Here is a 24,705-nt window from a genome sequence, read left to right as displayed (position 1 = left end):
ACTAGTACCTTCTTTGAATAATGTACAGTTAATCTATTACCTGATTGTATTCAATGCAGTGCTTACCTCTGAATTTTACCACTGTATTTTAACTATTCCTCTTATTTTCTTGGCTGATGGTTGATTCCATTTAGTCAGTGTTCTTTTCATCTTATCCTCATAGGAAATCCCTTAACACTTCAGCACATCACTTCTCATTTGCCTTCCTGGTAGAGTGAAATATTTAACTTTTCATGAAGGAAATTAGATACCTTCTAGGTTTCTCCCAAGTCCTATCTTTCATTATGGTTTCATATTTATTTTGGAGTGGACTCCGTGAACTTTGGAGACATGCTCACAGTATTAATTACAAATGTAATTGTAATTCTGGATCTAACTACAAAAGAGGTGTGAAAGTCCTTAAATACAGTCACCTAAGAGTTGAATCCATCCTAAATAGATAAGAATAGGCTATGTGGGTACTGTACTTTCTTTGTATGTAGAGATGTTTGTTTGATGATGGAACATCAACTTGTTTGATGCTAACAGCATACAAAATCTTCATTAAACATGATAGTACTATTTAGGTATTGTAACCAAACATTTTGCTTCTTCCTTTTTAGGAAATAATGCAGTTCTGGCTCACCAAAGGTGTTGATGGCTTTAGTTTCAATGCTGTTAAATTTCTCCTAGAGGCAATGCATCTGAGAAATGAGATTCAAGTAAACGCATCACAAATCCCGGTAACATTTAAAAAGATTTTTTGTTTTTTTGCTTTTTCTGAAAATGTCAGCAGAGTGCTTTCTGTTCTAGACTAAGATACCATTTATTTATTTTTTAAGATTTATTTTTTTATTTGAAAGGAAGAGGAAGGGAGAGAGAGAGAGAGAGAGAGAGAGAGAGAGAGAGATCCTCCATCCTCTGGTTCATTCCCTAAATGGCTGTATCGGCTGGAGCTGGGCCAATCTGAAGTCAGGAGCCGGGAGCTTCTTTTGGGTGTCCCAGTGGGTACAGGAGCCCAAGGACTTGGACCATCCTCCACTGCCTTCCCAGGTGCATCAGCAGGGAACTGAATTGGAAGCAGAGCAGCCAGACTCAAACTGGTGCCCATATGGGATGCCAGCACCGCAGGCTGCAGCCTCATCAGCCACACCAAAGCGCCAGCCCCGAGATACCATTTACACAGACGAGTTATGTCTACTAGAGGAGGCACTTTGAATCACTTTCTTTAGAAACAGAGAAGTCTCATGAATGTGCCCGATGTTCCCTTGCATTGTTTCTTCCCAGAGTGAGGGACCCCTTGAGGACTCCCTCAGTGACAAAGTTTTCTAGGGACAAAGACAGTGGGGACTCTACCAAGGACCGCAAAATAGAGGACCACACTGTGAGTTCTGTCGTCTCACTCAAGCTCAAGCAAGGAAGGCTAAGTTCCCCATTCCTTCTCTAGCTGTTAAAGTGCACGTCGTTAGAGGGAAGGGGACCTACCGGTGCTGAATGTCTTTTGTGTGCTGTGGGCTGTTTACTTGATACGTCATTTAACTCAATCTCCTGTGAGACATGTTTCATGAACTCCGTGGAGCAAATCCTAAGAGAGGTTACCTTACCAGGGATTCCAGAGTTCCAGAGGAAGCCTGTCTCACTACAGAATCTGAGCTCTTGGGCTTCCACACCAGTGATTCCAACACTGCCTCAGGTCAGCTGTGAGAGTCGCCGTCTGCCCGACTCCTCTGGTTGGTCACCATTCCCTAGTCCCTCTATTGCCAAAGCCCCGGGCAAGTAGCCAGTAGTCCTAAAATGCATTGCAGAATGATGGATTCGTGTACCTACCCTTGTACCTACATTTTAGTCACAATAGATGGATTACAGTGATGCAGTCATATGAGTAAAACTTGGCAATGATTAGTGAAGAAAATTTTACATTAGTATGTATCATGTAAAATCATTTTAAGTAAAGTTACAAGTCAAATGAAACTAGTTGGCTAGTTTCTTTTTAAAAAATTTATCTACGTATTTGAAAGCCAGAGTTACAGAGAGAGAGAGGGAGAGACAGATCTTCCATCCACTGGTTCACTCCCCAAATGGCAACAACAGCTAAAACTGGGACAATCCAACAAAGCAGGAGCCAGGAGCTTCTTCCAGGTCTCCCATGTGAGTGCAGAGGCCCAAGTACTTGGGCCACCTTCTGTTGCTTTCCCAGGTCATAAGCAGAGAGCTGGATCAGAAGAGGAGCAGCTGGGACATGAGCTGGCGCCCACGGGATGGAGGCTTAGCCTACTACACCACAGCCCCAGCCCCAGCTTCTAGGTGTTGTCTGGAGTAGATTTATGGGTACTTACAACTTCATTAAAATGAATCAGTTAACTAAAGAGAAGCTGATATGTACAAGTCAATCATCAGAGCATGTCACAAACCATACGTTAGGATTATGCCATTTTTTTGCACAATTTCCAATAAAAAGGAAAAATAAAAAGATGCATTAACTCTGGAAAATCTTCTCCTTGGAGAAATGTTGAAATGGCCTTGCTGATCATAATGAGTTCCCATAACTTAGGCCTATGCTTGGAGTCATGACAAATGATCAGAATGATGGGTTTTGTGTGCTACGCAAGAATAACTTAAAGAACATGTAACTTCAGGAACAGACCCAGATTCCAACAAAAATGTTCACTTTATCTAGCAAGGGAAGTTCACAGACACGAAGGGAGCCTCCTGAATGGATAACTCAGGTCTTACTGTCCAGCCAGTCCAGGTCCCATCCCAGGACCTCTCACAGTGGCTTCTTTGAGTGTTATGTTTTGCTTTTGATGCAAGGAGACTATTGTAATCTTAGAAAGACATAGAAATGAGTATCAGGAATAATTACTGACATCCTGAGAGAAAGTGTAACAACAAGATTAAAGGTTAAGGATGGTTTAGAGAAAAATTTAAATGCATGATAGGCTAATAACCAGTTTTATAATCCTTAAGATAATTTGTTTTGTTTGCCTTGAACAGTCTGTAGCTTTTAGACAATGAAATGTTTAGGAGGACTGTGTTAAATGCATTTGTAATCAGTGTTTGGATGTTTGGTAAAATCTAGCTTGCTAAAATAGGTACGTGATGGTTAGCAATGTATGTTAAAGCACCAATTAAAGTACTAACAGTTACGTTTTCTCTATCTACAAACCTTTGGAGCGATGAAGGTCCTAGGATCCTCTTTGAGCGTGTGTCTTGCTCAGCTGAAGACCTTTGAGGAGACTGTATTCACACAGAGCCAGATGGGGGCAGGGGACACAGGAGACGATAGTAACCATGCTGTCCCGGTTTTTCAAGGACACGGTCACACGCTACTCAGAGCTGTACCATGACTTCACCACTACACAGGAGGGGATGCATGACCTTGTCCGCAGCTTCCGGCAGACCATGGACAAGTACAGCAGGGAGCCCGGCAGATACAGGTAACCACTGGACGTGCTTCTCTCGTATGCATGGGGTCTGAGCTGCAGTTTATCCCCTAAAACCAGACATACTCAGGGGTTCAAGTTATGGCTTATTTATTTATTTGAAAGGCACATTACAGAGAGAAAAGAGAGGGAGAGAGAGACAGACACAGAGGGTGGTGGGGAGAGAGAGAGAGAGAAGGAGAGAGAGCTATCTTCCATTCGCTGGTTCATTCCCCAAATGGCTCCTCTAGGAGCCTGGAGCTTCTTCCGGGTCTCCCATGTGGGTGCAGGGGCCCAAGCACTTGGGTGACCTTTCATTGCTTTCCTAGGTACATTAGCCAGGAGCTGGATCGGAAGTGGAGCAGCTAGGACTTGAACTAGGGATGCCAGCCCTGCAAGAGGCAGCTTTACCTGCTATACCAATGCCAGCCTCTCAAGTTACAAAATCTGCACTGTTAGAATTCTTTACAACTTCATTATGCCAGGGCCTGGGTTCTTTCATGTTGTTTAACTTTATTAATTTTTACTTCCCTCTTTTGTAAAATGTTGCTAATCACAGTATTATTTCACAGGAGTTTTGTGCAAATTTAATTGTGTACGTTAATTTTGAAAGAGAGGGCGAGAGAAGGGCTGGCACTGTGGTGTAGTGGGTAAAGCCACCGACTGCAGTGCTGCCATCCCATATGGGTGCCGGTTTGAGTCCCGGCTACTCCACTTCCCATTCAGCTCTCTGCTATGGCCTGGGAAAGCAGTGCAAGATGGCCCAAGTCCTTGGGCCCTTGCACCTGCATGGGATACCCAGAAGAAGATCCTGGCTCCTGGCTTCGGATCAACGCAGCTCTGGCCATTGTGGCCATCTGGGGAGTGAACCAGCAGATGGAAGACCTCTCTCTCTCCCTCCCTCTCTCTCTCTGCCTCTCTGTGTAACTCTGACTTTCAAATAAAAAAAAATAAATGTTTTTTAAAAAAAAGAGGGCAAGAAAGGGAAAGGAAGACAGGGAGTTATCTTCCATCTGCTGATTCACATTACAAGTGCTCACAACAGCCAGAGCCAGGCTGGCCCAAGCCAAGATCCTAACATTCGATCTGGGTCTCCCATGTGGGTGGCAGGGATCTAAGTACTTAAGCCATCACCTGCTGCTTCACAGGGTGTGCATTAGCAAGAAGCTGGATTGGAAGCAGAGGAGTTGGGACTCAAACCAGGCACTCTGATTGGGATGCAGGTATCCCAAGTGGCGTCTTAACCACTGCACCGAATGCCTGTCCCATCATATGTATTCCTGTTAGACACGACTTGTATTACATTAGTCATTGGGTTTCTCCGAGTTATTGTGCAGGTGACCCAGCGTGACATTTTTTGGCCATGTGCTTTCTCAGAATCCCTGGCCCTGTGTGGTAAACAGTGTGCAGGTCTCATCCTGTGAGACGTAAGGAGCTAGAGCGCTTTCCCAGGGTCCTGACAGGTCCGGAGGATGCTGAACGCTGCCACCTCTTACAGGTTCCTGGGCACAGAAGCCTATGCGGAGAGCATTGACAGGACCATGAGGTACTACGGGTTGTCATTTATCCAAGAAGCCGATTTTCCTTTCAACAATTACTTCACCACTCTAGACACGCTTTCTGGGAACACTGTGTATGAGGTTATCACAGCCTGGATGGAAAACATGCCCGAAGGAAAATGGCCCAATTGGATGGTGAGTCTGCATGCCCTGCACAGCACGTATCGTGCTGCTGTACTTGTTGGCTAGTTACCTCTCTGCGGTCTTGAACTCTGCTTCATTTGGTGGCTGCTTAGTGGTCAGCCCTGGCCAGGTCCTTGACATTAAGGAGACACTGTCCATCCAGTTGAACGAATATTTAATGAATACTTATCTGTGCTTGAAACTACTAGCCTGTGGGGGGGGGGGGGTGGATAGGAAGCCATTCTTTCCACACACCTCAGAGCTATGATCCTAATTGGAATAAAGAGGGCTTTGGAATGTGGAATGGGTGCACAGTGCCGAAACACCATCTTGTTGGGAGGAATGCAGGGGAAAAGGCATTGAAGCCACACAGACTCTGGGGAAGATTTTCCCTTCTACACTGCATCCTTTAAAATAGAGGCCACATGTGACTTCCTTGTTGACTGAGAGGGCCTAACATTTTGGAAGATTGGCAACTTTTCAGTGAAGAACAGAAGATACAGTAATAGGAGGAGGACTTCTGAGAGTTTGTGGAGGGGGCATTAGCCTAGCGGTTAAGATGCCCACGGTCAATTCCTGGCTCAGGCTCCTGACTTCAGCTTCCTGCCGATGCAAATCCTAAAGGCAGCAGTGATGGCTCAAGGATTTGGCTTCCTGCCAATGACATGGGAGATCTGATTGCATTCCTGCTTTATTTCTTGCCTTTTTTTTAAATTAAAGATTTATTTATTTATTGAAAGGCAGAATTACACAGAGGCAGAGGCAGAGAGAGAGAAGGGTCTTCCATCCGCTGGTTCACTCCCCAGATGGCCACAACAGCTGGAGCTGTGCCTATCTGAAGCCAGGAGCCAGGAGCTTCTTCCAGGTCTCCCACAGGGGTGCAGGGGCCCAAGGACTTGGGCCATCTTCTACTGCTTTTCTAGGCCATAGCAGAGGGCTGGATCAGAAGTGGAGCAGCCGGCACCTGAACTGGCACCCATATGGGATGCTGGCACTGCAGGGGGCAGCTTTACCTACTACACCACAGCACTGGCCCCCTTCCTGGTTTCTGATTCTGACTCTGGCCCAGCCCTGGCCATTGCAGTTATTTGGGAAGTAGATCAGCAGATGGGTGCTGTGTCCTGTGCTGCATTTCTACTTGTCTCTCAAGTAAATAAAAAAATAGTTTAAAGGTTGTGGGAAAATATTGAGAAGCTTATTTTGGTGCAAAAATTTTTTAATGAGATTTATTTATTTATTTATTTATTTATTTATTTAAAAATCAGAGTTACACAGAGAGAAGGAGAGGCAGAGAGAGAGAGAGGGAGAGGGAGAGAGAGTGTCAGCCTTCCACCCACTGGTTCACTCCCCAGATGGCCACAATGGCTGGAGCTGCGCCGATCTGAAGCCAGGAGCCAGGAGCTTCTTCCAGGTCTCCCACATGGGTGCAGGGGCTCAAGGACTTGGGCCATCTTGCACTGCTTTCCCAGGCCATAGCAGAGAGCTGGATGGGAAGTGGAGCAGCCGGGACTCGAACTGTTGCCCATATGGGATGCCGGCGCTCCAGGCCAGGGCGTTAACCTGCTGCGCCACAGCACTGGCCCCACAAAAAAAATTTTAAAACATTTATTTGAAAGGCAGAGTTACACAGAGAGGGACAGATAGATCGTCCATCCACTGGTTCACTGCCCAAACAGCTGCAGCAACTGTGGCTGGGCCAGGCTGAAGCCAGGAGCCATATCTGATGTTCGCATGTGGGTGCAGGGGCCCAAGACTTGGGCCATCCTCTGCTGCTTTCCCAGGCATATTATCAGGGAGCTAGATAGGAAGTGGAGCAGCCAGGACTTGAACTGATGCTCATATGGAATGCTGGCATTGCAGGTGGGAGCTTAACCTTCTACACCGCGATTCCAGCCCCAGAAAGATAATTTGAAGATTTTATTTGTATTATATTTATTTTAAAGGCATAGTGAGAGAGAGATCTTCGAATCTGCTAGTTCACTCCCCAAATAGCCCCAACAGCCACAGATAGGCTGATTTGCAGCCAGGAGCCAGGAGCTTCTTCCTGGTCTACCATGTGGGTTGCAGGGACCCAAGTGTGTATTTGAAAGTTATATAGAGAAAAAGAGAGATCTTTTCCATCTAATTGTTCACTACCCAAATAGCCACAAGGGCTGGGGCTGGGCCAGGCTGAAGCCAGGAACTTCTTCTGGGTCCCCCACATGGGTGGCAGGGACCCAAGTTCTTGGACCATTTGATATGCCATTTCCCCAGGCATATTAAGAAGGAACTGGATTGGGCTCGGAACCAGCTCCCATGTGGGATGGTGTTGCAGGTGGCAGCTTAACTCACTATGCCACAATGCCAGCCCTAAAATAAACTCCTCTAAAAATGTATCCAAGAGGCAGAGAGAAGAGGAAGGAGAGTGAGGACACTCTCCTTTTGCAATGGCCTGGGCTAGGTTTGGGCTGAGTGGGGTGCTAGGAACTCAATCTGGGTCACCCATATTGGTGGCAAAGACCAAACTACTTGAGCCATCACCTGCTGCCTCCCAGGCCCTGCGCTGGCAGGAAGCTAGAATCGGGACTTTTTTAATTACCCTGATATAATTGTGGTAATAAGCCAACCTTATCACTTCCAAACCCATCAAGGTTTCTTTGCCTTCTAAGATATTCTGTATCTTTGGATATGGGTTAGTAAAGGGAACACATTAGACCCCGTCAGTAAGATATCTGAAGTTCTAAGGGTACTTCAAAAAGTGAGAACATTTTTAACTCCCCCCACCACTTTTGGTGCATTAGATCTTTAAATCCACAAAATTCTTTCAAATTATGTATTCCATGAACTTTTTGAAAGCCCCCTGTATGTATAACATTTTATCTATTCATCTGTTGACGAGCATTTGGGTTGTTTCCTCCTTTTCATTATTAGAGTGCTGCTATGAATACTGGCTTACAAGGGTCTCTTTGAGCCTCTCTTTGGATATATACCCAGGATTAGAGTTTCTGATCACATAGTACTTCTTTTTTGTTTTGGATTTGTCTATGTGAAGGGAGTGACAGAGAGAGGGATAGGTTTAGAGATAAACAGACATCGTCTATCAGTAGGTTCATGCCTTAAATTGGTTGCAAGAGCCAGGCATGGGCCAGGCTGAAACTAGGAGCCAGGAACTCCAGCCTGGTCTCCCAGTTGGGTGGCCAGGACCCACGTACCTAGGTCATCTTTTGCTACCTCCCTCAGGAGTATCAGCAGAAAGCTGGATCAGAAGCAGAGCAGTTGAGGTTAGAACTGGTGCTCTGATACGGGCTGCTGGACTTGGAAATGCCAGCCCTAGAATTTCTGTCGACCTTTCTTAGGATCATCCAAACTGTCTTCTGCAGTGACTTTCCCATTTTACACACCCATTAATGAGTTTACAAGAGTTTTAATTTCTCCATTTTCTCATGTTTCATTTAAAAAAATTATAGTAGCTGTGGAGTAGTATTTCATTTTCTTTCATCGTGGATCTTGAAATCGAAATCTTGGTTGAGGTTTTTAATTAATTTGAATGTTTTTATTTCACTGCCTTCTGGCCTCCATCATTTATCAAGAAAGTCAGTTGCTAATCTTATTGAAAATCCCCTGTATGTTATGCAAATTCTGTATTGCTGCCTCTAAGGTTCTGTGCTGTTAGTTTGGTATGTTGAATGTAGGTCTTTATTTTCTCCTACTTGGAGCCATTGAGATTCTTGTCTGTTTAAATTTGGAAAGTTGTTGGCCATTATTTTTCTAATGTAATTTATGTCCCTTTTTCTCTGTTCTTTTGAGACCCCCATTATGGATGTGTTTGTATGAAAGATGATGTCACACAGGTCTGAAATTTTTTTCTTTTCTGGTTTTCAGACTATAGTCTCTCAATTGACCCATCTTCAAGTTTTCTGATGTTTTCCCAGTTCAAGTCTGTCAAGCTCCTCTACTGAATTTTTCATTCAATGTATTTTGTATCTCCAAAATTTCTATTTGTTTTTTTTTTTCTTTTTTTAAAAGATTTATTTGAAAGTGAGTTAGAGAGAGAGGTAGAGACAGAGAGGTCTTCCATCCACTGTTTCACTCCCCAAATGGCTGCAACAGCCAGAGCTGCGCTGATCCGAAGCTTCTGGAGCTTCTTCTGGGTCTCCCATATGGGTGCAGGGGTCCAAGGACTTGGGCCATCTTCTACTGCTTTCCCAGGCCATAGCAGACAGCTGGATTGGAAGTGGAGCAGCCAGGTCTCGAACAGGCGCCCACAGGGGATGCCAGCACTGCAGTGGCTTTACGTACAATGCCATGGCACCAGCCCCACTGTGTTGCTTTCAAAACTCTGGCAATTCAATCCCATCAAGCTGGCATGTACCAATGCCATCTCACTATTCCAAGTGATCAATTTCAGTTCACAATTGATCATAATGAAAGGACTAAGAGTCAAAGGGAGCACATAAACAAGTCTAGTACCTGCTAACACTAACCGATAGAATAAATAATAGAATAATAGAATAAATAAAGGGGAGAGTGATCCAACATGGGAAGCGAGATACTCAGCAGACTCATAGAATGGCAGATGTCCTAAATAGCACTCTGGCCTCAGAATCAGCCCTAAAGCCATTTGGATCTGGCTGAAAAGCCCATGAGAGTATTTCAGGCATGGAAAGCCAAGACACTCTGGCAAAAAGATCTCTGTGAGTGAGATCCCAGTGGAAAGAACAGGTCTTCAAAGAAGGAGGTACCTTTCTCTGAAGGGAGGAGAGAACCTCCACTTTGACTATGACCTTGTCTAAACAAGATAAGAGTCGGAGAACTCAGAGGGCTTCCATAGCCTTGGAAACTCATGACTGGAGCATAGGGAGATTACTGATGCCATAGACAGGAGTGTCAATTTGTAAAGTCAACAACAGGAGTCACTGTGCACTTACTCCTCATGTAGGATCTCTGTCCTTAATGTGCTGTACATTGAGATTTAATGCTATAATGAGTACTCAAACAGTATATTTCACTTTGTGTTTCTATGGGGGTGCAAACTGTTGAAATCTTTACTTAATGCATACTAAACTGATCTTCTGTAAAAAAAAAATTATCAATTCCCAACTTGACTCTCACTGGGATTAAACATGACAATAGGTCTGATCTGATTTCATCATCATTTAAAAAATCATCTATTATTTTTCACTGTATGTTTCTGTGTGGGAGCAAACTGTTAAAATCTTTACTTAATGTATACTAAGCTGATCTTCTGTATATTAAGATAATCGAAAATGAATCTTGATGTGAATGGAAGGGGAGAGGGAGTGGGAAAGGGGAGGGTTGCGGGTGGGAGGGACGGTATGGGGGGGAAGCCATTGTAATCCATAAGTCGTACTTTGGAAATTTATATTCATTAAATAAAAGTTAAAAAAAAAAAACATGATGAATTAAAAAAAAAAAAAAACAAAAAACTCTGGCAGGCAGTTTACAGCTCTGCCGTGGCCTTCAATTTCTGCCTGTACGGGGCCTCTGGGTTAGCCAGACAGAGTAGAGCCTTTCCCAGTCTTTCCTGGGCGTCTGCACAACCCTCCTCTGTGCACAGTCCTATGCTTGGCTGATCTTCTCAGTTCCCAGAGATGTCAGAATTTTTGTACATCTTAGTTCCCTTCTCATTTCCAAACACCTTGGCATTTCTGTCTCAAGTTAGCCCCAAGTGGTAACATCACAGGCAGGCGCAATGTTAAAGAGAGTTAACTCTGAAAAAGAAAACACTGAGAAAGGCAAGTTGTGGCAGTTCTTTAGGGACGGAGCTGTAGGTGAACTCTAAATCCTTTTTGCCTGGTCAGTGGTTGCGAGGCTGCTGGTTGTGAAGGCTATCCTGGATCTGAGGGGAGGCGTGAATTTAGGGCGAGTGAAGGTGCTACAAAGCTTTCTCTTCTGCGACCTAGCTTTTTTAATTTTCTTTAGAAAGATTTATTTATTTGAAAGTTACAGGGGCTGGTTCGAGTCCCAGCTGCTCCTCTTCCAATCCAGCTCTCTGCTATGCCCTGGGATAGTAGTAGAAGATGGCTCAAGTCCTTGGGCACCTGCATCCATATGGGAGACCCGGAGGAAGCTCCTGGCTTCAGACTGGCGCAGCTCTGGCCATTGCAGCCAATTGGGGAGTGAACCAGTGGATGGAAGACCTCTATGTAATTCTGACTTTCAAATTAGTAAATCTTTAAAAAAAAATTAAAAGTTACAGACAGAAGTAGAGACAGAGAGGTCTTCCATCTGTTGGTTCACATCCCAAATGGCTGCAATGGCTAAAGCTGAGCCAGTCTGAAGCCAGGGGCTTCTTCCAGCTCTCCCACACCAGTGTAGGCCCCAAGCACTTGGGCCATCCTCTACTGCTCTCCTAGGTGACAGCAGAGAGCAGGATCGGAAGAGGAGCAACTGGGACTAGAACCAGCGCCCATGTGGGATATCGGTGCTTCAGGCCAAGGCGTTAACCCACTGCACTATAGCGCTGGCTTGCCAGTTGTTTTCCTTAAATACATTTAGTTACAATAGTTTTTAATGAATAAAAGGCAATTTTTACAAGTTTTACCATTCTTAATGCTTTTATGGAGATTCTTTGCCATTCTGGAATCGTGGTTTTACCATTTTTTTCAATTTTGAAATTCTCCAGTATCACAGGTGACTGGCACCTGAGCCTGTGACAGACCGCGATCTGTGTCCATGGCTGTAAACTATTGTAAACTACTTGCAGAACTATTTCCTGATTTCAGTTCTGAAAGACAGGGTGGGCTGGCATAGCAGGTAAGACTCTCACTGCCTACAGCCCATACTGGAGTGTCTGGGTTTGAGTCCCACCTCTTCCCAGTTCCAGCTTCCTGCTCACATGTGCCCTGGGAGGCAGCAGCTCATGGTGCACACAGTCTGCCCACCTGGGTGATCTGGACTGGGTCCTCAGCTGTTGGCTTCAGCACTGGCTGTTGGGAGCATCTGGGAAGTGAAACAGTGGATGGGCAATCTCTCTGCCTTTGACATGAAGTAGCTGGGAGAGAGGGAAAGGAAGGAATCACAAAAGCAAGCGGAGTGCTGTACAGCCAGAACACTTGAGAAATCGTAGATTTCTTTCAGAAGAACTCAAGATAATGAGAGGCAAAATTTGACCTAAATTTCTGGTTATAAAAAAATAATGATCTATAAAAATATGAAAGTCATTTTAGTACATGTAAGTGGGGGAACCAGCCTCCCTTTTCCTACGTTGTAGCAATGTTCTGATTAGGATTTATTTGATAGGTGGAGACACAGATCTTCCATCTGCTGGTTCACTCCTAAATACTCGCAACAGGCAGGGCTGTTAGGAGCCAGGAACTCATCTGGGTCTCCCATATGGGTGGCAGAAACCCAAGTCTTTGGGCCATCATCTGCTGCCTTCCAGGCATATCAGCAGGAAAGTGGAACTAAGTGCAGAGTAGCTGGGACCTACTAGGCACTCCATTATGGGAGGCGGATGTCCCTAGTGGCAACCTAACCTTCTGAGTCAGGTGCCTGCTCCAAGTTCTAGCTCTAAGACTCAAATTCAAAAGCAGGTTCTCCTTTGAAAGTCGGAACTTACATGGTGCAGTTTCTCAGGGCTTATGTAATCATGTGTAAAGTGCAGGTATTACCTGATAGCAATAGTTGTGGAGGAAGGGAATTAGATAAAATACAGGTGTGAAAGTACTTTTTAAACTGCCAAGCTCAGCGTATGCACACATGACATTGAGTTGTGCTGTTCTCAAGCAAAATAAACTCTAAATAAGGACTGGATGTTGAAATATGTAACCAGAACATCTAACATAGAAATACTTAAAACAAAGTACTATAAAATTTCTTCTTGGACTATGTACATTTTTTAAAGTTTATTTTAATTATTCCAAGTAAATTCTACAAAGTCAGTCAAAACAATGTAAAAAAGAATACACCATCTTTCTCCCACACGTCCCTCTCACCTTGTTTCCTTGTCCTGAAGGAAGCATTTTCTTCTTTTCCTGTTAGTATTCTCTTATTCAAATGTGAGAAAATAAGAATATGTACCTTCTAAATTTTATTTTTTGCAGTATCATTGGGAAGTAAATTATTACCATTTTGCTGTTTATCAGTAAATCAGTTATGCATTAAGTAGCAAGAATCCAGGCTTGCTAGACACCAGAGGCCCAAGTCCCCATGCTAGCTTTCTGGCTGGTGAGCTTTCTGTGAAATAGGGTAAGGTTTCCAGAGAAATGTGGAGAGATGTGTTCTTACAAGTATCTGCCTTTCAGACTGGTGGACCAGACATCACACGGCTGACTTCTCGTCTGGGGAACCAGTATGTCAACATCATGAACATGCTGCTTTTTACACTTCCTGGAACTCCCATAACTTACTATGGAGAAGAAATAGGGATGGGAAATATTTTAGCCACAAATCTCAATGAAAGCTATGATGTGGTAAGCTTAATGCAACTTAACTATGCACCAGAGCTGTGAAACCAAGGACTTGTTTTGTTGCTAAATCAGGGAATTTACTATTTTCTGTTGTTGAAAACCATGTTATTTTTCTTACTTCCAGACAGTCAGAATTCCCAGTTTTCTTGCGCTGATTGGGGGAATTTATTTAAATTGCCCCCCCCCCCAGCTGTATTCTGATGTTTTCCAGCTGACTCTTGGGTACACTAAAATTTGAGAACCAGTGGTTTCATTTGGAATATTATTCATTGCCTTTTACCTGAAACATGGAGAGGAAGGTTTTCTTTAGTTCTTACTTGGTCTGGTAGATCCTGTGTGACCCTAGCACAAAAGCTGCTTTTATGTTATCAAGTACAACGCACCACTTCCGCGTGTTTGAGGCTGTGGTTCTCACAGCTGTGCTGCTGGGTGGGGGACTGTGATTTCCCTCATATCTGGTTAAGGTGAAATTTTCTTCGTCTGCTTACACCTGGGTGTACACCCCCATGTGCAGTACTCACTCTGGTTAAGTGGGAAAGAATTCAGGCTCACTGGTAAATAGCACTGCCCATGGACTCACCATCACCGTATCCCACAGCAGAATGAAGTAGCATGATTTGTTAATGGCATATTTTGGATGGAAAAGCACAGATTCCAAGCACACTGGTATAGTCTATTCAAACTCGGGATGTTCTGAGCTATTTTCCAATTAAAAATATGAATCTGGGTTATGTACTGAATATTAAGACCTTTTAATCATGAAAAGTAATGAATACAAGCATCGTTTAAGAACTACAGGGACCTAGAGAGTTAAGATGTAAATCAGGACCACAGTGCATTTCTTTCAATACGCAGACGATTGCTTTCTGTCTGACAGAACACCCTTCTCTCCAAGTCACCAATGCAGTGGGACAACAGCTCCAATGCTGGTTTCTCTGAAGGCAATCACACCTGGTTACCCACCAGTTCAGATTACCACACTGTGAATGTTGACGTAAGTATCAATGAAAATTTTGTTCATTATAGAATTGTGTTTCTTTATCTGAGAGAAAGAGGAGAGAGAGAAATCTCCCGTCTGCTGGTTTACCCATCAAACACCCACAACGGATGGGGCTGGGAGCAGGGAACTCCACTTGGGTTTCCTATGTGTGTGGCAGAAACCCAAGTACTCGAGCTACCACCACCGGCTCTCCAGATGCACTTTATTTTTTTTTTTTGACAGGCAGTTAGAAAGGTCTTCCTTCCATTGGTTCACCCCCCAAATGACTGCTACAGCCGGCGCTGTGCTGATCCAAAGCCAGGAGCCAAGTGCTTCTCCTGGTCTCCCATGGGGTGCAGGGCCCAAGCACTAGGGCCATCCTCCACTGCACTCCCTGGCCACAGCAGAGAGCTGGACTGGAAGAGGAGCAACTGGGACAGAATCCGGGTTGCCAGCGCCGCAGGCGGGGGATTCACCTAGTGAGCCGCGGCGCCGGCACTTTAGCATGAGGTAGGAATCAGGAGCAGAGTCAGGACTTGAACCCAGGCACTCTGATACTGCACGTAGCTATCACTAATCCAAAGGCGCATCAGGAAACAGGTTTTAATGACACCCTCACCTTAAGTGTGTCTAAAACTGTAACTCCTTCAAAGACTTCATTTCCTTGTGGTTTTCAATTTGTAAGGAGTTTGCAAATCATGTTTTTGTGTAAACATGAACTGGTACATAAAATGACTACAATGAATACAAGTCTTCACCGGAAAGAAGATGGAGGGAAATTTTACGGAAGCCTTTCAGCTAGCCCCGCCCCGCCCCTCTTTTATACTCAAAGCAAGGAGGCAGGCAGGAGGGTGATTACTCTTGGGTACCTGAAGAATGGAAGACATGAAGGATCCTTGGAGATGTCCTGGAAAAGAACACCTTTTGCCATCTTCTTAAGTAACCAAGGATTAATCCCCTGCACTAGTGAAAATTTCACTGGAAAACAATCCAAATCCAATTAAGGGAAAGAGAAATCATTGCCATCCCCAGAGTGTGCTAAGTAAGAAATTGACAGTGCCCTTCTACTCCGATCTACTAAGTAATCCCTACTGCACGTACCACCAAGAATTCCTGGATACCCTAAGCACAAAATGTTCAAACATTTATGTTTTGGATTGAATTCCCTTACCAATTTTCATTATTCAAAATGTTCCTACAGGAGCCGGCGCCGCGGCTCACTAGGCTAATCCTCTGCCTTGCGGCGCCGGCACACCGGGTTCTAGTCCCGGTCGGGGCGCCGGATTCTGTCCCGGTTGCCCCTCTTCCAGGCCAGCTCTCTGCTGTGGCCAGGGAGTCCAGTGGAGGATGGCCCAAGTCCTTGGGCCCTGCACCTCATGGGAGACCAGGAGAAGTACCTGGCTCCTGCCATCGGATCAGCGCAGTGTGCCGGCCGCGGCGGCCATTGGAGGGTGAACCAACGGCAAAAGGAAGACCTTTCTCTCTGTCTCTCTCTCTCTCACTGTCCACTCTGCCTGTTTAAAAAAAAAAAAAAAAAAAAGTTCCTACAGACCAGTCTGAACCCAGTATGTGAGAAATGCACCCAGTGAGTGGGCATTTGGCCACCTATATCCCACATCAAAGTGCTTGGGTTTGAGTCTCACCTCTGGCTCCTGCATCCGCCTTCCTGCTGATGTACACCTGAGAGGCAGTAATGATGGCTCAAAACGTTGGGTCTCTGCCACACACATGGAAGACCTGGATTGTGTTCCTGGCTCCCAGCTCTAGCCTGGCCCTGGCTGTCCTGAACACTTGGGGAATGACTGGGAACCCTTTCTAATAAATCATAAACAAACACAGCAAAATGTCAGTGCAAATTAAAACAATGACATTGCTAATCTGATAGAAAAAAGAAAAGTCTTTAAAAAATGATGATTAAATGATGCTTCAAAGGAATAGCATTTAAATTACAAGTCCTAAACAATACCATTTTAATAAAATATATCCATAATAGCCCCAGAAAGGTCTGATGCCACTGACAGATAAGAATTCATGTTATTTCTAAAATTATTATTGCAAGAAACAGTTATAACAGCTACAGGTCAGAGCACTATAGGAACTTTATAAACTGTTGCAATTGGCTGCAGCAGAAAAACAAACCAAGCAACCCAAGGCCAGCTGGAATGAATTTTCAAAGTCTGAAATAGTGTCAAACTTGTGCAAGTGCAGAAAAAAAAAAAAAAAAAAAAACCCACCAGACAAGACCTAATTCTGATGTGCCCTGATTCAGCTGGAATGTTCTCAGAAATGCAAGTTTCTATTCAGACCCAGGAGGCCATGGGAGTTGGGAAGGACTTGAGCTAGCTCATCACTAAAGAACCCTGAATCCCCAAGACAAACCAGCGTGGCTGCTCACAATTGTGACAGGCAGGCGAGCAACCAAGGAAGATGAAAATACAAGAGCAAGAAGATCATTCTCACTACCTTTGAGAAAAGTCAAGACCATAAAAGAGAGACACCATTCATAACAGAACACTGTAGGATGCACAGAAAGCCCAAGTGTGACATGTGTTATGAACATTCCCAGAAGACTGGTCCATGGAGCTTCTTGATACTCGACAAGAATGATGAGGTGGGGAGTGAACCAGCAGATGGGAGACTTGTTTTTCTCTGTCTCTTCCTCTCAAATGAATATATCTTAAATAAGATAAAATGCCTCAGATTATGTCTAAATGAATGATTATCACAAATAAAAATGGGTTAAATTTAAGGCAAAATCTGGACATAAAATAAAAATGTATCCAGCAAACAGTATCACAAAGAAAGCCTGTAACCCAGCTCTAGCTATCTAAATAAAAAAAAAAAAAAACGCATATACTTTGTGACCTAGCAGTTCTATTCCAGGATAATTAGACCTGGATAATTTGCAAAGCACCTGCATGGCAGCATTGTTAGTTTTTCACAGCAGAAGACCCTAGAAATGATTTATCAATAGAAAACCTGTTTCATCAATTCTGGCATCAGTATGCAGCTTTTAAAAAGAAAGACTATGAGAGTATCTGTATTGACATGAAACAATTTCCTAGTATTAAATAATATGTATTAAATAATACATATTAAATAATACATGTGTATTAAATAATAAAGTGTAGAATGGAAACATGCCAATATCTATAGAAAACTTTCATATATGAAAGTGTCTGCACATGCACAGGGTGATTATTTAATATGATATATAAAAATGAGAACACAGAAATAGCAATGCCATGCCTCTGGGAAGAGAAGTGGGAAGCTAGGAAATGATTGGAGAAAATCTGTTTATTGTATATATTCTTTTTGGAACTGACTTATATACAGTATGCATGCAATTCCCAGTCAAAAAATAAAGTTACAAAATGCAGGCTTGGAAATATTTAATAGCAGACAAAATAGAATTCAATATGAAAAGCATTATATGAGACAAAGGCAATTTTCAAAAATTGAAAAAAGAACATTTCACTAAAAATCAGTAATCCTTTATGCACTTAACAATAGCTTCAAAATATATAAAACAAGTACTCTGAGAAATGCAAAATCAACAAATCCACAATTATAGGGAGACTTCAACATACTTCTAGAAAGTGACAAATTAAGTAGACAAATATAACAACTAATACTTACTGGGCACTTCTGAGTGGCACTGAACTATGTGCTTTTCATGCATTATCTAAGGCTACAGACAATGAGAGAGAAATACTATTGTACCTGATAAACAGAATAAACATTTTTTTCAGACATGTACTAGATATTTACTAAAGACCACACATGAGGCACCCACCTCTAAAGAACAATAACAGCAGCAACGACAACCTCCCCAACCCCAGAAAACATGGCTGGCAAGAGTACAATGCAATGAACATTACCACTGATTTGGCAACAGCTCTCATGAAGAATAATTTGGCATTATTTATCATGTGTCCATATTCTTTGATGTAGTAATTGCCTGACAATCCTCGATAAATTCAAAATATGGAGAAAGAATAAAAAATATAAGAACATTAGAAATACAAATATTCAATGAAAGGGAATGGTGAAGTATGGTACAACCATTCAGGAGAGTATATCCTGCTATCAAGGTAACATATATAGAGATGAGGTAATAATGGGACAACCCTTGAGATATTTAACAAAAAAACAAGAAAAAATGACACTAAATTATGTATATTTTATATAAGCCAAACCACCTTTCATGGAAAAAAAACAGGAAAATCTACAATTTAGGCAGTGTTTTTTAACTTTCCATTTCATCATTATGTATGCCAAGAAATATACATCTGCTGAAGTTACATGATCTTTGCATAATAGCAACTACAAATAATCTAAAAAAGAGAACAGATAAATCTGAATCCACCCGAAGTTCTGAGTTCACTACCATGGCAGCTGCTTTCCTCTCAGTCATTTGGCAGTTACGATACAGTGTAAGAGTGACTATATTTAGGCAAGTCAAAAATCCTTGTTTTAGGCTTCCTAAATTGGAGCCAAATTTGGTCTCTACGGTAGCTCTCCGATGTAAGAGTACTGTGCATACTGCACTGACTCCGAGACAAGTTGAAAACCTGAAAATTTGCCATTTCTATCAGTTTATGTACAAACTCTTACCTGCTGATTAATGCTTACAGTTTGGCATTTTAAGGGATAAAACTGAAGCAAGTTTTGGGAGGTAAAAAAGTATTTTAAAAAATTCCTTAAAATCAAACATTTATGTAAACATTCTTTTTAAAAAACAGGTCCAAAAGACCCAGCCCACATCAGCTTTGAAGTTGTACCAAGCTTTAAGTCTACTTCATGCCAATGAACTGCTGCTCAGCAGGGGCTGGTTTTGTCTTCTGAGGAATGACAGCCGCGTTTTGGTGTACACAAGAGAGCTGGATGGCATAGACAGAGTCTTTATTGTGGTTCTGAATTTTGGAGAATCAACACTGCTGAATCTACAGGAAATGATTTCAGGACTCCCCGTAAGACTGAGCATAAAATTAAGTACCAATTCTGCCTCCACAGGCAGCCAGGTTGATACGAGAGGCATTTTTCTTGAGAGGGGAGAGGGAGTCCTCCTTGAACACAAAATGAAGAACCTCCTTCACCGCCAAACAGCTTTCAGAGACAGATGTTTCATCTCCAGTCGAGCATGCTACTCCAGCGCATTAGACATACTGTACAGCTCCTGTTAGGCAGCTGAGAGGACGGAGACGCGGCACCCGCAGCACTGTAAGCATTAGCAGCATGCGGCTAGGGCAGCGCTGGGAATGGCCATTAGGTGCTTCTGTAGATTCAGTTACACTGTTAGGAAAGCTTCCCAAATCTTTTCAAAGAATAATAAATATGTTTCAAAGGAAATGACTAATTGTAGAAACTTGTAACTTTATCAATAGCATCAATATGTGATGAACAGAACACTTTAAGACCCCAGATTATTTGAAAGCTCTACTGAATTTTAATGTGAACCTTCTTCCTTAAAATACAGTCATGGAAACTGGAGAATGACTCACTGCCACAGTATCTAAAAATGCTCACGGGCACAAAGGCACGACATTGATTTGTAAACGTCAAAGAAAATCCTAGTAAAATAGGCACAAAACAAAGACATTCCGATTGGAAGGGAGGCCCAGGGGTGGGCTTGTCCCCAACCCTTTCCTCGCCTCCTTCTCCATGCTTCTGAGGAGCATGGGTGAACCTGCCTAGGTTGAGTGACATCAATGTGCATCACTGGAGAGCACAGGATAAGCCAGTGAGACCAGACTAAGCAAAATCCGGATGGAGAAGCAAGTTTTTAAAAATTATTTAATAACTGAAAAAAAAAATCTCACTTTTGCTAATCTAAGTGGAAATAAGACTATAAAATATTTCAGTGTGTTTTCAACCTCCAACTGAATGTGGCATTTCAGAATTTTAGGTATTTCTTAAGATCCTCGAAAACACGGGTGCTGTCAAGTCCAAGTTCCTCATACAGGAATTTAATTTGGGCTGTAATCTAAAAGAAACATTTAAAAAATTAGAATGGTTTTGTGGTAAAACTCCAGCATTCAAGTTTTTCTTCTTCCCAAATTCACCTGACCCCAAAGCCAGCAATTTATAAGAGTATTTAGGACAGCGTGAAAAGGCTCTAACAATTAAGATTCAGCCACACACTTTCTTTAACAGAGAGCTCATGACCAAATATGAGAGTGCCTTTTCTCTGGACTGATTTAGTGTCCCTCTCCTCCCTCCTGGGTCTCGGCCACAGAACCCTGTGAAAATGTAAATACAACACAGCTCTACCTGGGACGCCTCAGCCGGGGGAGCTCGGTAACATACCTTTTTGTGAGAATCCTCAATCACATGATTGCCTCCAGGCTGAATATCTAAAATAATATTCGGGGCCTGATAGCCTGAAAAAGTTAAGGTATAAAACAATTAGAAGGTCTTGCAAAGACTGGGACACATTTCTTCCCTCTCCTCTTGGATACTCTGTTCAAAGACTAGCAAAGAAACCACCATTAGCAGCAGTGACAAGGAGATGGGAGGCGCCCGGGAGTAGAAGACCCGCTTCTGACCCGGAAAGCTGGAGGCGGCGGCTGGTGGCTGAGGAAGCCACGTGAACAGACGGTGGCAGCACGCCGGCAAGGCTGTGACCGAGGAGGGAGTCCATCAGCCATATAGCAGCTGAGTCTGGTTACTGGAAACACCAGCCACAGCAATGCATGACGTGAGGACGGGGGCTGAGGACAGGGACACTGTCTGACTTGTATGTGGGTTCCTGCCACTGTTGAACCCAGAATGTCCTGATGTACAGTTCCAAGGCAAAAAGGAAGCGGTCTTATCTAATGAAAGATCAATAGGAAACTGCAGCAGCTAGTTGAGGCATTGAAGCCCTAAAGGAAAAAAACCTCAATCTGTCTGAGAGATTCCTAGGAAAAATGATTAGTAAATATTGCTAAATGATTATGATCTAAATTAGTGCATCTAAACATTATATATGATCATTAAATTTATATTTTTGTCCTGCTTACTGTTTTAATATTGTCCTTTGAAAACGAGGTGAGGTGGTTAGCATTGTATGTACTCCCACTGGGGAGTCAACATAGGATCACAATTACTTGCTCTAAATAGTGCCACGAGTTGCTCTGAGCATGAACCGTGTTACTCCGAGCAGCGTGCTGGGGCACCAGTCACTTAGCCGTGCTCCCTGCACCCAGACAGTCTCCCACCTTCACCCATGTCCTTGGCGTGCTCCGCGACAGCTTCCTTGAGCTTCTCGGTGTAGTTTACGATTCCTTTCAGAGGTACACGCTCGTCATTTTCATAAGCTGTGATGTGAATTGAAGGATAATGCTGGAAGAAAACAGATGTAGGGTTTACTCCTTATGGTTTCTTACAGAGTGGGGAAAATAATTACCTCCAGTTTTCCCCCCAGGTGCTATTAAGTGTTTTCTCATTTAATATTCTTAAGAGAGCCTCTGCAATTTAGTACTAGAGTGCTTGTTACCTGGAATAGCCTTTTCTTGACTAGAGAGACCGCGACAGGACATAATTTACTAATTAATATCCTGAGGCATTACGCTGAAACAAACATGAAGCGTGAGCGGGGGCGGGGCTGAGGATGTTGGCCTCTGTGAGCAGAAACACTTCTACAGCTCTGCTGCTCTCCCCTCAACTCAGGTTTAGGATCCTCCTCATTGGGTATCTTCTCCATCACTTCAGGACAACTTTTGTTTAAAAATTCAGTTATCTATTTAAAAGGCAGAGCCACAGAGAGGCAGGGGCAGCAGCAGAGAGAAAGAGGTCTTACATCCGCAGGCCCACTCCCCAAATGGCCACAACAGCTGGAGCTGCACCGATCTGAGGCCAGGAGCCCCCTCCAGGTCTCACACATGGGTGCTGGGGCCCAAGGACCTGGGCCATCTTCCATTGCCTTCCCAGGCACATCAGCAGGGAGCTGGACTGGAAGTGAGCAGCCAGGACTCGAACCAGCGCCCATATGGGATGCCAGCACTACAGGCTGGGGCTCTAAACCCTCTGCGCCACAGTGCTGGCCCCAGGATAACATATTATAACCATCTTTCACTACCTGAGGCTTAATATTTTGATAGGGACAGTAACGTTTTATGTAGTTCTTATGTTTTTCATCAGATGAAGGATTGCCCCATTCTTCTAATTCTTCTAATGTCAGAGGAAGTGTAGTATCCATCATGGTGTTGAGAACATCCATGAAAGGTGCCTAAAAAAATCCAAAGAAATTTATACTTCAGCTAAGAAGCTGGTACAGTGAGTTTCAGAAATATACTTCATGCATATACATACTGATGTGAGAGAACACAGCTCAGGTACCCAATACAGAGTCTTAGGAGCCAGACTAGCTACTTAGCATTAACACAGACCCGTGGTTTACAACTGGCTTTTAATGTATTCAGATTCCTTAACTGACATCTTTGTAACAAGAAATGGTTTGTCTAATTTTACAATTTTTGTTTCCAATTTGGTACCTTCTGATCTCAATATATTTAAAGACTTACTTTATTTATTTGAAAGGCAGAGTTAAAGAGAAGGAGAGGGAGATATTCCATCTGCTAGTTCACTACCCAAATGGCAGCAAGAATGGAAACAGGGCTTTGAAGAGCTCTGCACACGTTTATAGTAGCATTGTTCACAATAGCTAAAAGGTAGAAGCAACTCAAATATCCACCAATGGATGCAAAATAATGAAATGTAAGGTATATATACAATAGAACATTATTTAGCTTTGAAAAGAAATGGCAGTCTGACACATACTATAGTATGGCTGAGCCTCATAGATATAATCCAAGTGAAAGAAGGCAGTTACACACAAAAGACAAATTCTAATGATCCCTTTTATATGAGATACCTAGAGCAGTCACATTCAAAAAAGGGGGGAGGCTTCCAGGGACTTGGGAAGAAGAGCAGAGTTGTTTATTGGGCAGAGTTTCAATTCTACAAGATAAAAGTCATGTCTGGAGATGGCACAGCAACGTGAATGGATCTCAACACCAGTGAACTATGTGATTCAAAATGATGGTAAATTCTGTATTATTTTTTCCCCAATTAAAAATTTAAAATATGGGAAAAGGCCCTAATAACAGGGGTAAACTCTTCCTCACCAGTTGCACATTTTACATCAAAGGTAACAAATGCTAACTGAATAAAATCTGGGGAATAACCAAGGTGAATGAAGAGAAAACCACCCAGTGACTCATAACCAGTGCTGAAATATTTAGTAGAATGGGGTCTGCATTTTTCATTAAGCCTGAAATTGTGAACATGCTTTTCAGCTTTCCTGCATGTTACCATTCACTTAGCATTATGGTGAGCACCTGTAATTCCTTTTGGCTGCCTTGCATCTAAGCTGCTTTTTTGCATTTGCAAAACTGTCGCTCCCCGTCTTCGTGGAGGAACGACACAGGACCCTGCGCTGTTCTTTTGTCTGCTTGGCCCTCCCCGGGTTTGCTGCTGGTTCTTCCCGGGTTGGCTACTGTCCCTTCCACCTCCGTGGAAGGGCGGTTCCCCCTGGCCACTTTCCCCACTTCCGCAGGGGAGCGGCACACCACCGGCCGGCTCTCTCGGGGGCTGCACAGGTGTTCCCCTTAGATGTTCCTCCTAGATGTTTCTGGTTCATGCCGTCTCTCTCCTCCTTTATAGTCCTCCTCTGCCAATCCCAACTCGGCTGCCCACACGCCGAGTACGCTGCTCTCCTCCAATCAGGAGCAAGTCCTGCTGTTTATTGGTTGAACTGGAGGCAGCTGCGTAGAAGCTGTTTTCTCCTCTCCCAGCGCCATATTGTGGGAGAGCAGATGCACAGAGTAAGTCCCAATTCCAGTAACTTAGTCTAGTCCGAGTTGCTCCCCACAGATCCCCCTTTCTTTTTATTTTTTGGCGTTGATACGCGCCTGTCTTCGGTGCCCCGTGGCACACACTCTGCTCTGCTTGCTAGAGTTGCCACAGGTTCTTACAAGTCCTATCAATCAGGCAAACCGAATCCGGGTCCTCTCTTCGCCATGTTGTGAGGTTTTTAGGCGCTGATGCGTGCCTGTGTTCGGTGCCCTGCAGCGCATGCTCTGCTCTGCCTGCAGGTGCTTACAAGCCCTATCAGGCAAACCGAATCCAAGCCTTCTCATTGCCATATTGTGGGGAGGCTTATTGGTGCTGATTCGTGCCTATCTTCGGTGACCTGCAGCTCATACTCTGGTCGAGCCGCCTGTTGGTGCTTACCGCCTTACTAATCA

General features: G+C 43.6%; 2 protein-coding genes across 13 annotated transcripts in view; one reads left to right on the top strand and one right to left on the bottom strand.

Moving 5' to 3' along the window:
* Positions 1 to 21,459, top strand: part of SLC3A1 (solute carrier family 3 member 1) — a 43,226-nt gene extending 21,767 nt beyond the window's left edge. Inside the window, 6 exon segments of the mRNA NM_001082242.1 lie at positions 603 to 722; positions 3,292 to 3,416; positions 4,900 to 5,095; positions 13,330 to 13,497; positions 14,372 to 14,488; positions 19,219 to 21,459. Coding sequence (NP_001075711.1) covers positions 603 to 722; positions 3,292 to 3,416; positions 4,900 to 5,095; positions 13,330 to 13,497; positions 14,372 to 14,488; positions 19,219 to 19,659 — 1,167 coding nt within the window. The 3' untranslated portion in view covers positions 19,660 to 21,459.
* The window catches only part of PREPL (prolyl endopeptidase like), a 61,228-nt gene continuing 54,275 nt past the window's right edge, over positions 17,753 to 24,705 (bottom strand). For 6 of the 12 annotated variants that reach the window (XM_002709895.5, XM_070069182.1, XM_070069181.1 and 3 more), the window contains 4 exons: positions 22,536 to 22,685; positions 21,676 to 21,799; positions 20,783 to 20,856; positions 17,753 to 20,459 (listed from right to left, as the gene is read on the bottom strand). In XM_002709895.5, the coding sequence (XP_002709941.2) occupies positions 20,370 to 20,459; positions 20,783 to 20,856; positions 21,676 to 21,799; positions 22,536 to 22,685 (438 nt within the window). In that variant the 3' untranslated portion in view covers positions 17,753 to 20,369. Of the gene's footprint in view, positions 20,857 to 21,675; positions 21,800 to 22,535; positions 22,686 to 24,705 lie in introns of all 12 variants that reach the window. The other 6 variants (XM_051842954.2, XM_051842955.2, XM_070069179.1 and 3 more) reach the window with 1 other exon arrangement.

This window comes from Oryctolagus cuniculus, chromosome 2 (assembly GCF_964237555.1).
Source record: "Oryctolagus cuniculus chromosome 2, mOryCun1.1, whole genome shotgun sequence".
Classification (NCBI taxonomy): Eukaryota; Metazoa; Chordata; class Mammalia; order Lagomorpha; family Leporidae; genus Oryctolagus; species Oryctolagus cuniculus.
Note: the sequence above shows the minus strand (reverse complement) of the source record. Positions and strands in the feature narration are given on the sequence as shown.